Source organism: Manis javanica, chromosome 5 (genome assembly GCF_040802235.1).
Source record: "Manis javanica isolate MJ-LG chromosome 5, MJ_LKY, whole genome shotgun sequence".
In the NCBI taxonomy this organism is placed as follows: domain Eukaryota; kingdom Metazoa; phylum Chordata; class Mammalia; order Pholidota; family Manidae; genus Manis; species Manis javanica.
In genome coordinates this window covers 163121775-163135721 of record NC_133160.1, presented here as the reverse complement: position 1 = coordinate 163135721, position 13947 = coordinate 163121775, and the positions used below count along the sequence as shown (strand labels likewise).

General features: G+C 40.5%; 1 protein-coding gene across 5 annotated transcripts in view; it reads left to right on the top strand.

Moving 5' to 3' along the window:
- The window catches only part of C1QTNF7 (C1q and TNF related 7), a 105075-nt gene extending 92463 nt beyond the window's left edge, over positions 1-12612 (top strand). For all 5 annotated transcript variants that reach the window (XM_036990643.2, XM_036990635.2, XM_017670573.3 and 2 more), the window contains 2 exons: positions 1152-1397; positions 6934-12612. In XM_036990643.2, coding sequence (XP_036846538.1) covers positions 1160-1397; positions 6934-7565 — 870 coding nt within the window. In that variant the 5' untranslated portion in view covers positions 1152-1159 and the 3' untranslated portion in view covers positions 7566-12612. The remainder of the gene's footprint in view (positions 1-1151; positions 1398-6933) is intronic.
- The last annotated feature ends 1335 nt before the right edge of the window (positions 12613-13947 follow it).

The window sequence follows — 13947 nt, the reverse complement described above, 5'->3', positions numbered from 1 at the left end:
TGCAGAACCATGTATATATATCCCCCCATCCAAGAAGCTGCTCCTCCTAAGGACCATTTAGCCTAGAAAATCAGGTATCCCCAGCCTACACTGTCCACCCCTCAGTTTATATGCCAAATGTCATGCTAATAAACAATTCATCATTCTCAGCTACCAGGCCGCATGGAGGGAAAAACCAAGCCCTATTAGATCATAGTTGAGATGTGTCGCCTGCTTTACTCGGAGCACATGGCACCATGCATGGTTTAATTTCACTCAGCTCTTTAATTGAGCCCTAGTGCGAATGGCTTAATGGGACACAATGGCATTATATCCTGTAGATTTTAAATTAAAGTTTGAGAACCCCCTCAGGATATGCACAGTACTCCAATTAACACTAATTGGCATTCTACATGATTATCAAGTGAAAAACATGGTTTTCCTGAAAATGCCACTTCCTTTCTCCTGCTTTAAAAAGCCTGTAAATTCTTAGAAAACAATCATAGATGCATACAAAGCTTGGATATATGGATGTCTAGTATAGTGTTTATATTGGCAGAAAGCTGGAAAGAAATGTCTCTAATGGGGAATCATGTCTGTAAAGGGTGGTAGAGAGAAATGCAACAACTTTTTTAATGTATGAATAATTTTTGACATGGACAGATGCTCAGGATATACTGTTGAGTGAAAAATATTAAAGAATTGCAGGCGTGATGTAATATCACTTTCCTCCATAGAATAAAAGACTGGAAGAATGTGTATATGAAATGTAAAGAATATCTCTGGGCAGTGAGAGCAATGTTGATGTTTATCCTATTCATTTGCATTTCTAATATTCTAAGAAAAAAACATACAACTTTGGTAAAAAGAAATGGTATTTTCAAAGGCCATCATTGACTCCTGCAGAAAAACATATACCACAAATGGATTAATTTTGAAGCTTTTTTTCATCCCTCCTTCCTCTCCATCAACCCCTGTGTGGGGGCACTGAGAAGTCTCTACCAGTAATGTGTTCAGCATTTCCAGTGAAATTCTGAGGGTAAACAGGTTTTTCTACATGCGTGGAGAGGTGAGCACCAGAGCAAACTGTTGCAGATGCCCATTCTCATGTTCAGCTATGCCAAAACTCCCACCTGGAAGGGTGCATTTATGTCCGTGTGTTTCTCTTTCAGAGCCAAAGATGTTTATCTTGCTCTATGTTACGAGCTTTGCCATTTGTGCAAGTGGACAACCTCGGGGTAATCAGTTCAAAGGAGAGAGCTACTCACCAAGGTACATCTGCAGCATTCCCGGCTTACCTGGACCTCCAGGCCCCCCTGGAGCAAATGGCTCCCCTGGGCCCCACGGTCGGATCGGCCTTCCAGGACGAGATGGCAGGGACGGCAGGAAGGGAGAGAAAGGAGAAAAGGGGACGGCAGGTAATGGACGCCGGTGTCCCTCCCACCACTTCTCCCCTGCCTCAAAACTACTTCCTTCCTTTGCGGCTTTTTCGAATGAGAATTGCTCCTTAAATGCCTTCCCTGCTTCACCTCCGTGCTGTAGATATTGCTCTAAACTTTTTTACCTGCATTCTTATTTCATTGTAATGACAACTCTTTCAGTTATCACATTTTATAGATGAGAACAGAGCAATAGTGTGTGTAAATGGATCACAGAAGATGGACGTGCACTGCTAGTGACCGGCAGACCTGGATTCAAACCTTTAAGCCTGTGAGCACTGGGCTGTCAAAGCTGGCAGGCAACGGCTGGACGTACAAAGGCATGGATGGACAGGCAGACAGATGGCAGCAAGGGAGATGGACAGAAGGAGCAGAGACAGAATGTAGGAGCCCAAGGCGCAGGTGCCACCCTGCTCCACACTAATACTCTGAGCAGAGACACATAAACGGCCTCTAGATTTTATTTTTCACAGATGAAAGCAACCATATCTCTGTATGGCTTACCTTTCCCAGCTCATCTCTTTCCCACCTGTCACATAGCAACTCAAAAAGTCAATTTCTTATAGCTCTTTACAGCAACACAACTGTTCTCTGGTTGTTCTGTAACTTCGGCTTTTTTTTCCCCACAAATAAGTTGGCCAGGGAAGCTTGCCAATTCTGCAATCATTCGGAGAAAAACAAATTGAAATTCTAGAGAGGCTGTGTTAACTCTAAAAAAGGAAGTGATTTGGAATCAATCTTTGAAAATAAGTTTCTGAGTGTAAAAGCTGGGACAAAAGATAGGAAGAACGAAGTCAATAGTTCTAAGAAGCATGTCTATCTAGTCATAGCGCCTGACTTATTGGTGTTATGCAGAGGCATAATATATATTCAAATTACTGGAAAATAATCCATTTCTGAATTTGTCATGCAGAAAATACTTGGCAAATCTCTAGCTACCAAATCTATGAACATTAGATAAAGAACTTTTACATAGGTTTCAACATCAGATAAAGACCCTTTAATTTGGAGTTTGAATCTCACCTTTACAAGCCTTCTGTATGGTTACAACTATGAATACATCTTACTGCTGCGTCATGATCATGAATATCCTTGCGATCCTGTAAGAACACCAGGATCATAGTTACATATTACCTGGTCCCCTTAGTTCACTGTGTCTGGAAGCAACAATGTGAGGGCTGCCTAAGCATGCCTCAGGGTCAGAAAGACAGGCTCAGACCTTGGCCCCTGCAGTTACTATGTATCCTTGGGCAAATAGCCTCTTTGAGCCTCAGTTTCCTCATTTGTACATTGGGGGTAGTCAGGATGACAGTGAAGCACAAGCCCAGTAACACATGTACAACACTCAACAGAACCAATGCCATGTGGTGAGCGCTCAGAGAATGGTGGCTGCTGTTACATATTACATTGTAAATACACTGCAAATTTGGGTCATGGCAGAGTTTGTGAATATCCAAAGCCACATGATAATCTAAAAATGAGTGACCTGAGATGTTTCTAGTATTATTTAAAGATAAGTTTTCAAATTAAATCAAATGTTCATAATTGCTATGATTTCACCCTATATGAGGCCAATAAATCCCTGTATTCATCAGTCTATTCATTCATCCATCTACACATACAGTCTTCATTCAACAAGTGTTTTGGGCACCTATCGCTATTCATTATTATTCTAGACTAGCGTTTCTCAGCCTCCACACTAATGGTGTTTTGGGCCAAATAAGTATTTGCTCTGAGACGGTGTTCCTGGGCCTTGCATGACATTTAGCAGCACTAGATGTCATTGGCACCCCCACCAATTGTAACATTCAAAAATTTCTCCCAGCATTGACAACTCTCCCGTGGTGGGCAGTGTACAATCACCCCGGGGTCACGTTCCAGACACTGAGAACACAAACATGAATAAGACATTGTTCTTGCCTTGACAAGCAAACATGTGGGAGCAGAAGACCAATATGGAAACATATCATTACAATATGTCATGATTATCACCATAACCATTTATGAAGAACTTACTATGTGTCAGGAATTTTACATTTAGTACTTAATGTCCACCATAACCCTATTAGCAATAATTAAAGTCAGCAATAATAATAACAATGTCATAAATGAAAATATTGAGATTCAAAAATAAAATGACCTTCCCAATCTGAAATTAAATCCAATATACCAATAGGGATATATATCAGCAGCTAAGATAGGCTAGAAGGCCTTTGTGATCCATGAAGAGAAACACATCTCGTTTACAAACAATAGCAACAGCCCTGGCACTGTGGGCATAAGCTCTAACGTGGCTGGAACTGGGTACAACACGGCTGGGAGCCTCTGTTCCCTCTTTTCCCTTTCATGAACCACAAATGTCTCCTCTTTTATATGCCCTTAGTGAATGTCCCCACCACATGGCACCTCAACCCTGTGCAAGCAGAATTAAGCATATTTTTTTGTCCAACTTCCTTACCCTAAATTACAAACACAGAGCTTATAATGAATCATAAATTTTCTGTAAAAAAATACCTGTCTCCCTCACTGGTCTTTAGCAATTACTACTGTAGCATGTTTTTAAAATTTCATTTTATCGGAATGCACATCCGTATAAATATCTGCAAATAACACTAGAACCACCTCATGAAACAGATCACCTTAATTTATCATATGGCTTTGAGATTTCCATGAAGTTGGCTATGACCCATATTTGCAGATTACAAAGTAACACATAACAGCTAACTTGAGGGTGGGCCACACTCGGTGCCTGGCTTGTAGTGGATGTTCATTCAGTACCAAATGGTTTAGACAGATGTATTCACACACACATAAATTCATGGTGGGATGGACGGAGGAATGGGAGAAAGAGATGGCACTGAAGAAGAAATCTTTGTAAGCCCATTTCAGAGAACTAAGAAATCCTTTCTCCCCGAGGGTCAAGTACCTAAGCAGCGTAGACTAACCCACCTTCCCCTCCCCAGTTCTCTACCCAAACATACACCTGACTGAATGGGGAAAGGGATAATGACATCTCTTCTTTCTCTTCTTCATTAATGGGCCCCTAACACAGGGAAAAAATGCTTTATGCAAACAGTAATAAGTACTATAAATTATTACAGCTAGTCCCTGATTATCTAACTCTCAGCAGTTCAGAATATTCAATAACTATAGAAAAATCCAAACTTTGAGAGGGTAAGGATTTTTTACGGCTAGCATTATAAAACTGCATCTTAGGATTGATTTATGGTTTTGTCTCAAAGAATTTTCAGTATGATGAGACCTCAAGAAACCTAGTCCAACACCTTCATTTCAAGGACCATAAAATCAAAGTCAGAGAGATGAAAATCCTCGTTCAATTAATTACCTAACCTATCCACGGTTAACCTAGGATTGTTTCCTCTGGTCTGCTGAGTCACTGTTCTCTGATTTTCCCACTGCGTTTGGAGTGGATTTAAACTCAATTCTTCATATTACAAATGGAGCACTTGAAACACAGAGAAGAAGTGACCTACCCGAAGTCACAGAGGCAGGAAGATTTGAGTACGTAATGAAATTTAAAGGTCAAAATTGTTACTGCTGCCAAGTTTTGTTAGTAATGCATTCAAGGTCACTGATAAAGATGGCAAAAGTTAAGCTCCTATTGAAGATAAACAACAATTTATGAGTTGTAGTCCTTGATTCAAAAGTTAACAGTAAAATAGTATCCTTACTCCATTCCTGTCAAAAGGAAGCAAACCTAAGTTCAGACTTTTATGGCCTTATTTCAAGAAGTAAGGAGCAAACTGGGTTTCGGCTGCAGCCAGTGGAATTTTAACTCAACAACAAAAGCCATCTAGTGCTAGAGACAGTCCTGTGATCAGTAATGACACTGAACCCAGTCCCCCCAAAAAAAAGTTTGCATTCATTATTAGCATCTTCTGTAGATCATGAATTCTTAAACAGCCCCTTTCCCAAAGTATTAAAACAAAATACTTGACGTTTCAAAGGTAAAGCTTTAATTCTCCTCATATTTATATTATCCAAATCACTTCTTTGCTGACTTTGTCAAATAACCAAAAAATGATCAAACTCACATATTGGTGTGTGTGTAATATTGAAATAAATGATATCAAAGCACTATCAAGATAAAAAGGCCTAGCCTAATAAAAGTTTCTGAGAACAAATACATAGTTAAGAGTGAAACTACACAATATATCCATTATGTATTTTCCCTGACTACAAAAGTCCATGATGAATTACCAATAATTTGGATACTTTTCAAGACAGTATCAGTCAGTGTACAAGCACTGTTTATGGGATGCATTTGGCCATTAAATTGAATGACATTTTTTATGCTATTTAGTCACTGCTGTTATGTATATGGTTTAAAAAACAAACAGATGTTGTTTATCATTTTCAACTCCATGATCATAATTTCTCTGCATTTAGCCTATGGTTGACCTGTAGATATAAAGATTTGGACAAACAAAATACTTCACTGTGGTGATTTTGAATTTGTTGAAATCCTTTCACAGATATTATGTCTTTTCTATATATAAGGAGACCCAGAGAAATTAAGGGACTTGCCTAAAATGATACAACCATTTGGCTGCAGAGCCAAACAGAATTTAGGATTGATTCCAGCCCCAAAGGTAAGAGACGTTTTGATGGAGGGGAAGCATCATTAGGCTTAGACTAATGAATTCAGTCCTCACCTTGGTACTGAAACAAGTTTCTTCACCTCTTTGGAACTCAGTTTCCTCCTCTGAGAAAGAGTCACTGCACACGGTGACAGTCACTAATGTTTTGTTATTGTAGCATATCAAGCCCTTGCTATGTGCCAGGTGCACTTTACAGTTTGCACTCTAGTCACTGCCCCTGGAGACACTCAGCCTCCAGGTTAGGCAGACCTGCATTCAGGGCACAGCTCCATCACTCCCTAATTCTGTTCTTTTGAGCGAACTGTCCTCTCCATGGGTGAGTTTCCTCATCTACAATGGAAGTAATAATAATTCCTAGTTCATAAAGTGGTTGCAAGACCTAAAGAAAATAGCACCTGTAAATAAAGTGCTATCATTTGTACCTAGTAAATGTTGAATAAATGAGCTAATCTAATTTTGATTAATTCCTTATTATTGACACTAACAGAAGTAGAATGGAGCGTGAGGTTAAACAGCCTCTAAAGACTTGTCTGGTTCTGTCTGCCCTCATGATCCCACCCTGGGGAATAGTATCATCGTGCTCATTGAATTCCTTCTGTAGTAATGAGTATCTGTATGTGACCTATTTAGTGGCAGGTGATCCATCTTCAAAATATGATTTAAATGATTTCCCACAGACTCAGGAAAATTGACTTGAAATTCTGATGAAAATTTCCTATTTCCATTTTAGCCCATCAGTGATTTTTTTTAAAAATATTCATTAGTATTCAGTGGTATACTGTTGAAAGTGGACTGCAAAGACACATGCAGAGCATGATGGCACTATGTGGACATGCTCTTTGCAAGTCTGTATTTAGAGGAACTATTAATTAAACTGTAAACTCTTTCTAAAGGTTTAAGAGGTAAGACGGGACCCCTGGGCCTTGCTGGAGAGAAAGGGGACCAAGGAGAGACTGGGAAGAAAGGACCCATGGGACCAGAGGGAGAAAAAGGAGAAGCAGGTCCAGTTGGGCCTCCTGGACCAAAGGGAGACAGAGGAGAGCAAGGGGACCCAGGGCTGCCTGGAGTTTGTAGGTGTGGAAGCATCGTGCTCAAATCTGCCTTTTCTGTTGGCATCACCACCAGCTACCCAGAAGAAAGGCTACCAATCATATTTAACAAGGTCCTCTTCAATGAGGGAGAACATTACAACCCTGCAACAGGGAAGTTCATCTGTGCTTTCCCAGGGATCTATTACTTTTCTTATGATATCACATTGGCGAATAAGCATCTGGCAATTGGGCTGGTACACAATGGGCAGTACCGGATAAAGACCTTCGACGCCAACACAGGGAACCATGATGTGGCTTCGGGGTCCACAGTCATCTATCTGCAGCCAGAAGATGAGGTCTGGCTGGAGATCTTCTTCACTGACCAGAATGGCCTCTTCTCAGACCCAGGTTGGGCAGACAGCTTGTTCTCTGGATTTCTCCTGTATGTTGACACAGATTATCTAGATTCCATATCAGAAGATGATGAGCTGTGATCAGAACTGCTGACTTCACTTTCTAAGATCTTTGTGGTAAATACTTTTATTTAATCTGGGGCCCTAGAAAGTGGAACAAGCAGAAATGTGATCCAAAGAGACTCCCGCTCAGATTCCAGAGTATTTACACAGTTGTAGCAGAATCTATTAAAACAAGATGAACCACCAAATGGTTCTAAAGTCATTAAATCTATTAAAACAAGATGAACCACCAAAACGAATTACATAAAACAATAATCCCCAATACAAATGGTTTTAAAAGGGATGGTCATAAATATTTAAACAACATAAAGACAATGTTAACAAATTTTCTCTTAAAATCCCTCAGTGATAAAACCCAGTTGGCAACGATACTGTCTCATTAAATTTTCATAAAATAACATTTTGCCTGTTATTTAAGAGAATCATAATATCCCAGACAAAGTCTTTGACAATTCTCCAAAGGCTATAGTTAGTCAAAAACCAAAGGTAAGAGATATTAATTTCAAGCAAGTGAAGTGATAATTTCCTTTGTTTTATTATTCATTCTTTCATGCTTGTATATATTCACTCGACCACTCTTTAACCAGCCTGTATGATGCTGGGTCAGATTTAGAAATGAGTCGACAAAATCTCTACTTTCGTACAGGCTAGTGTGTGGTAAACATAGTGTCACAATTCAGTTTTTGAGCACTAATGGCCAACAGGCTGACTAAATTCTGGAGGCATAGGAGACCTCCAGAGGCCTTCCTGGAGGCGGGGGCCAGAGAAGGTCTAACAAATGGAAGAACACTAAGTAGGCTAAGATGCATGTGTTTAAGTAGGTGGGAGGGATGGAAGGACACAAGGAATTCAGCAGCTGCATTCACTCCAATCCCTTCCTCACAACACCATTGGTACTTGCAGTCAGGAAGGGGAGAGAAGCCTAGAGATTGGGGGGCCTGGGAGGGGCAGTGGGAATGAAGAACAACAAGTCACCGAAACCGGCCAGTAGGTCATTCTTCTAAATCCTTTCACGTGATTGTTTCCCAAGACGAATAGCCGTCCTCTCCTGTTCTCACAACTCAGGGCGCTGCTTTAACATTGCAGGAAAACTATTTCTCGTGGATTTCCTAGGTACTGAATTCAAATAAAACAAAGCACATATCCCCTGATTTATGAGTGAGCGGCTGGGAGTGATCAGGAGGAGGAGGGTGAGGGAGCAGATGTCTGAGCGAACAGCTGTGCCTTCCAGGCCCCACACCTCCCGCAGCCCCACTCTCCCTTCCTGTCGGCATCTTGTTCCGCACTGAGCTGCAGTTCCTCAGTTACTCTCACCCATGATTCTCGCTCACCTGCCAATCCCTTAGCTGATAGGAAGAGTATTTCCCTACCCTCCCATTTAGTAGCTTCTAATCCTCCTTCTAAGCATTCTGTCTGCTCGGTCTTTTAACCAATATTGTGTCATACCTGCTAAACGTGAGTCGCCACACCGAGTTCCGTGTCGGTGGAGGAGCACCAAGATGAATGTGACGCAGGCCCTGCCAGCAAACTTCGAAGGATGCACGAAAGGAAATGACATGCATTTACCTACTCAAAATATCAAGAATTATGGAAATGGACATGCTAAAATATGTCAAGTGCTAAACTGGAGATAGAGACAAAATGTTGTAGAAGAAATGCTGAGGCGGAAATACTTACTCCCAAGTTTGGGGTGAGAGAGGAGAGCTAGGTGAGTCTCCTCTGTGCCCTGGGCTGCAAGTGATAGATGGGACTTGGCATAGTCAACGTGGGGGCAAGAGCACTTCAGACAGGCGTCATAATGGGGACAAAGCTTAGAAGAGAGACAGAGACCCAGAGGAGGAACCCATGAGCCGTATTTGCAAGAGCCTCAAATGTCAGCCTGAGGACTGGGGACTCCATTCATGAGGAAGGATAGAGCCCCCATGCGTTCCAGAGCCGCGTGCTGTCATTATCAGAGGTGACATTCCCAACGATCAGGCAGCTAGGTGCATGAGCAACCCTTGCTTCTCCCATCTGTCAGACCTATCTGGATCCCATCATCTTCTTCCGCCTGCCCTGCTTTGTCCACTCTTTCTCTCCTTCTGAATCAGGACATGGGTCTAGAGCACCAGGGGCAGCAAAGGTTAGACAAAAAAGAAAGAGCAAAAGTGCTTTGAGATAGTCGCCTAGATAGCAGCTGAACCTGGAGCGCCAGGCCATACAGTGTGAGAAAAAACAGTCAACAGAAGAAGCTCATCTGGAGAACATGAAACTATGCGCCCTTTGAAGACGATGGGATTTGCTAGAGAAATTGCAACTGGAGAAGTTATTGCAGACAATCACGACCCACAAGATTAATGTGTAATTTAAATTTTCTTCTGATCGTGATCCATTAATGCATTCATTTTGAGGACATTGTTTACTTCTCTTTGAAATGTTTCTTTCATTAAAAAGCCTATTTTAAGTGGTTTGTTTAAACTAAAGTTTCTTTAGCTGGTCCTAGGCCCAGAGATTAATTTTATTTTGAAATATCTGGGGCAATGGTGATGGGAATCAGAGAACTGAAGTGGGAGAGGAAAGGCGATTTGGGCATTAAAAGGATAAACTCTAAAGCAAATGCAGGTGTCTTTTATTCCTAAAAAAAATGACAGATACAACTTATCCACATTTAGGGATATTGTGTGAAGAAAAAAGAAACATAGTGATTTTGGTTTAAAAAATTCCAAGTCTTGTTCTAATCATTCTTTGTAAGGGCTGACTTGTAATGAATATGTACTAAGAGATATTTATTGACTATATAGCATCTTGTTTCAGATGGATTTAAAACCACTTACAAAGATAGATAATACACAGAAAGAACACTTTAGTCAGAATCAAGTGAGAATAAAAGGGAAAACAAACAAAAATGGAAAGACGAGGCTAATGCCAAACTGTGTGGATGCGAATTCACATGCACCTGTGCTATCCATGTACAGGACACACATACAGGACATATACTTCCCTGTACCAGCACATGAAAAAGAGCATTTGCAAGTCATTTATCATTGCACATGATGTTTGTGGTAAAAAAAAGATTCCACAAACTCTGAATATACTACTTCTCTCTCTGCTACCCTGAAAGAGAGATCATGGATATTTTTCCCTTTTGTCTATTTCACCCATCCTCCCATCCCTTCCCCAATGCCAACTGCCAGGCTCTTCTCTATGTTTCAGTATATTTCTGTTTTGTTTGTTCATTTTTTTGTTTTTTAGATTCCACATGTAAGTAAAATCCTATGATATTTGTCTTTCTCTGTCTGACTTTTTTCACTTAACATAAAACCCTCAAGGTCCATCCATGTTGTCACAAATGGCAAGATTTCATTCTTTTTTATGGCTGAATAATATTCCATTGCATATATGTACCATAGCATAAATATATTTTAGAGATTGGCTATTTGTTGTTTCATACCTTCCTCTCTGTCACCTTCTGTAGCTTCACTTTCAGTAAATGGCATCCTGACCCACCCTGGCACCAAAGCCACAACCTAAAGTGAATTTCAGCCTTCTTTCCCTTCCACACTGAATTTTGTTCAGTATAAAATCCTTCCAGTTCTAGCCTTTGCATGCACATTCTGAGTCATTGCACCTTCCCATCCCCAATAACAATGTTTCATTAATATACTCATCATCGCTTCCCTGAACTAGTAAACTTTTTAACTGACCCTTTGCCTTCAGCCACAACTCTAATCCATTCTCCACACTAGACTAGATCTATCTTTCTAGAATACAAACATGGTTATGTCACTCCACAGCTTAAAAGCCAGCAATAGCTCTCCAAACCCTATAGAATAAAAGTTGTCTTGAACTTCTTTGGGCTTTGCTATCCAGCATGAATTCCATATCCTTTTTGGGATATTCATACCATACTTTCTTTTGAAGGACCACCCTTCTTTATATGGTAAGCCTTTGAGCTTCTAAATGGAATTGTCTCCTGCAGTATATAAATCTCAGGCCTGAACAATCAGAGCATACATTCCACCCATACATTCCAAAATCATTCGTTCTGGGGACTCATTCAGAGCCAACAAGACTTTGCTGTGACTTCTATAAAAGAGAATCTCATTCTTTCCCACTGGACTTGAACTTGTGAGCCTCTGTCAACCATCTCACCATCACAAATCAAAAGTACCACTTGAGAATGGAACCACGCACAATTGCAGTGGAGAGACAGAGATAAGGGAGAAAAATAGGTCTTGGAGTCATTGAACCCTGATGTAGACATGCCTATGGCCAGTTCTTCCTTTGGGCTTTCTGGTTATGATAGACATTAAATGCCATTTTCACTTAAGTCCTTTTAAGGTGGGTATTTTATCATTTGGAAAAGATGTCTTCTTAACTAATAAACAAACACCCTTTAGCAAGACATATTAGGCCCTTTGGGATCTAGCCTCTTCTTACTTTTATAAACACATCTCCAAAAGACACCACATGCAACCTATAATCACACAAATGCAATAAATTGGTGTTTCTAGGATGCCTTGCTCTTATGTACCTCAGAACCTTTGCACATGCTGTTTCATTTGTTCATATTGCCACTACAGTCCTTGTCTGCCTGGCTAGCTGACTCTTTGAGACTCAGTTCAAAAGTTACTTCCTTTTCTCTAATCTTCCTCTTCTGCTGTGACCAGATGGAATCATAGGAACCTCAAAGGTCTTCTTTACCATTTGGGATGAGGGTAGTCATGGTAGCAATAGTGAATATTTACTGAGCACTCTTTGGCATGCTTTATACATACAAGCTCACTTGGTCCTCATAACAATTATTCCCTTCACTTCACAGATGAGAAACTAAGAGAAAGAGCTGTTAAGAAGTGTGTTAAGTAGACAGTGACACAATAGACCCAGGCAGTCTGGCACCAGAGTCCACTGTTTTCATTGTCACGCTGCATCCATATCCTATTTCACACTCATTCCACAGTGGTACCATCACTGTACTGCTCATATGTTTCTATGTGTATCTACCTATCCTGTTAATCTTTGTATTTCAGGTCTGTACACACTGCCTGACTTAATATGTGCTCAATAAAAAGTGTGATGAATTAATCAGTGACAAGTTGTTCTCAGCCACAATTTTTACAAGAGAGAGAGAGAAAGAGATCACAACAGAAAACCTGCTCACCCCGTGCATTAGTCAGGGCTCTTTAAGATCATAACTGCTAGAATCCAATTCAAACAGGCTCAGCACAAAGGAAAGTCCCTGAAATAACATACAATTAGAGAACCTGATCTGGGAACTCACTCATTATCACCAAGATTTTCTCTCCCATCTCACAGACCGCTCTCCCCATTCCAACTTCACTTTTAGGCAGGTTCTTGCCTTTGTGCGAAGATACCCACCAACAGCTCCATGCTTGCATTTGTGGCCTCAGCAGAAAAAATATATATATGTATTTCTTTTTCTCTTTCTCAAGAGTCTCAACAAAAGACCTGGGGATGACAGCCTTTGGTTCTGACTGGTTCTGCATGGGTCATGAGCCTATCTCTCAATCAATTAGCCAAGGGGATATGGTGTTCCTACATCTAGTGTCTACCCCAGAGCTAGAAACAGAATCAATCTCATATAAATCACGTGAACTGAGTGTAGCAAAGAGGTCATTTCCTAGAGGAAAATCAAGGTGCCTGCTCTAGAAAAAGAGAGTTTGATTCATGGACAGTTAAGAGCAGCAAGTAACCTCTGCAGGCTGTTGCCATATAAAATCAAAACCACATTTATTTTGCCTGAATGATGCAAAAAAAGATATGTTACTAGAATGGTTTTTCTCTGAGATAATTTAATTGTTGATATTATTGTGTCAGACTTGACTAAATATTTTGTACTATTTAAACCTGGCATCTGTGATGATCTCATGCTACAGGCCATCATGATGCTAGGTTCCCAATCAACACTTAAGGTAAGAATGTATTTTTCTCAACTGAAATCTTCTTCCCCATCCAACCTTATGATTTTTGACATCAGTGCCCTAGAAAATGCAACAATCTATGCAATTACTAGATAATTAAAAAAAGAGGGGAAAAACATCCTTGAATTTTAGTCTCTTTGCAGAATCAAAAAAAAAAAGGCCAGTAAATCCAATTCATTCCCTCGCCCACATAATGACAGCACTGAAATGGGGGTTGAAAAGCCTTCCTAGGTCATCAACGACATTGCTGTCCTCTGGTTTTCCTTCTTGTTTCTTGAGAGATCATCAAGATATCAGAAGCTCCCATTTGCTCTGGGCCTTTTTAGTAGTCAGGCCCGTGCTGGGTCCTTTCAGCGGGGTACCTTAGTTTGTCCTCTGGAAAAAGAGAGCTTGGTTCATGGGCAGGTAAAAGCAGGAGGTGACCCTGCAGGCTGTTTCCATATAAAATCAAAACCACATTTATTTCATCTGAACGATGC